Here is a 2,016-nt window from a genome sequence, read left to right on the forward strand (position 1 = left end):
GGGGTGTCCCTGGGGAGCAGCCAGGCCATTGTCCCCAGTGGTACCTCCCTCCACAGGACAGGTCTCAGTCCAGCGTCACCCTGCCCAGGCGTCCCGCCCGGAAATCTCGCAGGAATTTGTAGGCAGCAGCTGGGTAGTTGAGCATTGTCACGTTGACGTTCCCTGTAGAGAGGGGCGGTGGGCGCAGAAGGAGGTATCAGCAGAGCCTGGAGCTGTCTCCAGGATGCCCCTGCACCCCAGGTAGCAGAGACCCCCCTTGAGCACTCACCCGTGCCTGTCAGCACCTTCACCTTCTGCGTCCTGCCCTGGGCGAGGGCCACGCACCTCAGCACAGGCTTGATGTTGTCACAGGCCTCAGCCAGCCCGTAGCGCTGCACGTACCTGCCGAAGAGGTGGCTCGCACCCTGCCAGCACTGCTTCTCCCCCCGGTTGCCCGGGGATGGCTTCTCCACCACCCACGTGGGACCACAGGCAGCAGACACAGCCCGGGGCCCTCTCCAGTTCCCCTGCCAGCTCACCCAAACTGCTCCTGCTTGTTCAGGGCATACAGGAGGTAGTCAGCCATGATGTCCTCCCCCACCAGGTGGTCACGGATGGCTCCTGGAAAAGAGGGTCAAGCCCCAGCTCCCCCCAGCCCTGGTCACCCGTCCTGCCATCCATGTGCCACCCATGGGCACCCCAACAGCGTGTGCCAGCCCTGTGAGCTGCATGCTCCTGCCCCAGCCTCAGGCCCAGACAGGGCTCAAAGCCACCACGTTGGGCGTCCCCCCCACCACAGCCTCCGCCTCACCGCACAGCGCCAGCTTCATGCCCGTCTCCACATCCCACAGCTTTGGGGGCAGCACACCAGGTGTGTCCACCAGGTACATCAGGGGCTTCTCGCAGACCTGGGATGGGAAAGGCAGGGTAGTCTGGACACAGGGCTCTGTCATTAGCACCGTGGACGCTGACCCAGCTAGCGAGTGAGGTGTTTGAGCTCTTTTGTTAAGGTCTCGCTGGAAAGGGGACCCGAGCAAAACCTTGAGGTGCCTCAAGATTTTCCAGAGCTCCTGTGAGAGGATGCAGAGAGGCAGAGGCCAGCACCCACCCAGCCAGCTGTGCCGCAGGGACAGTACCTGGATTCTGGTCAGCACCGCCTTGGTGATGCCTGGCTCGCCACCAACCGCGGTGGCTTTCCCTTTGGGGAAAGGAGACAGAATCAGAGAAGCAAGTGACGCTCTGCCCTGCCGCCTGCTCCATGGCTCATCCCCACGAGAAATACCCTTTTTGAGGTGCAGCCTCCGCAGGGAGTTGATAAGCGATGACTTGCCCACATTGGGCACACCAATCACCAGGATGTTGTACTCGTTGCTCTGGAAGCAAGGAGGACATGTGCAGGGAGCGGCCAGTTATCAACCACCCGCCCCAGGAGTGACGGGCAGCCGCGAGAGCGAAACAGCCCAGCCTTGGCCTGCGCTTCTGGCACACGTGCGAGCAGCCCTGGAGAGGGGAGGTGACCTGCTGATGGCCACCCCGACTCCCTGCGCAGCCACCTGCAGTCTCGCTGCCTTGTCTCACCTCGGCCCTGTGGTAGCGTGGGCTGTTGCTCACCAGCTTGGCAACCAGGGGAACAATCTGCACACAAACATGGAGAAGGGCTGGAAACGCAGCTCTGTGCCCAGGCTGGCACCAGCCTCTCAAGAGGACACTGTGCCAGCACGATGCGCAAAATGGGGGCCAAGCAGCAGACAGGGCGCCTTGGGTAAGCTGGAAATGAAGATCACTCCTGACCAGCCAGTGTCACCTCCTCACAGTGGGGCACTGAGGCCTCTCTGTGTGGCTGGGAGATGGGTGCACAGCCCTCAGCAAGGAGCAGGGCTGGGCACAGGACAGGGCAGGATAGGGCTGGTGGCCCATTACCTTCTTAATGTTGCCATCGTGCTGGCAGTCAGCGAAGACAACGTTTGAGCATCCCTGCTGCTTCAGGTGCTCCAAGACTGTCTGAAGGGGACAAGCATGCTGGTACGGTGACCCGTG

General features: G+C 62.1%; 1 protein-coding gene across 1 annotated transcript; it reads right to left on the reverse strand.

The window, feature by feature from the left end:
* Nucleotides 1-64: 64 nt before the first annotated feature.
* On the reverse strand, nt 65-1,986 carry MTG1 (mitochondrial ribosome associated GTPase 1; the record flags this gene model as incomplete). The annotated part of the gene is made up of 8 exons (XM_010168696.1): nt 65-162; nt 269-381; nt 519-600; nt 791-887; nt 1,116-1,177; nt 1,262-1,352; nt 1,558-1,614; nt 1,900-1,986. Coding segments are annotated over 8 exons (687 nt in total), but the record flags the coding sequence as incomplete, so codon positions are not given.
* Between the last annotated feature and the right edge of the window lie 30 nt (nt 1,987-2,016).

This window comes from Antrostomus carolinensis, unplaced genomic scaffold (assembly GCF_000700745.2).
Source record: "Antrostomus carolinensis isolate BGI_N321 unplaced genomic scaffold, ASM70074v2 scaffold39485, whole genome shotgun sequence".
In the NCBI taxonomy this organism is placed as follows: Eukaryota; Metazoa; Chordata; class Aves; order Caprimulgiformes; family Caprimulgidae; genus Antrostomus; species Antrostomus carolinensis.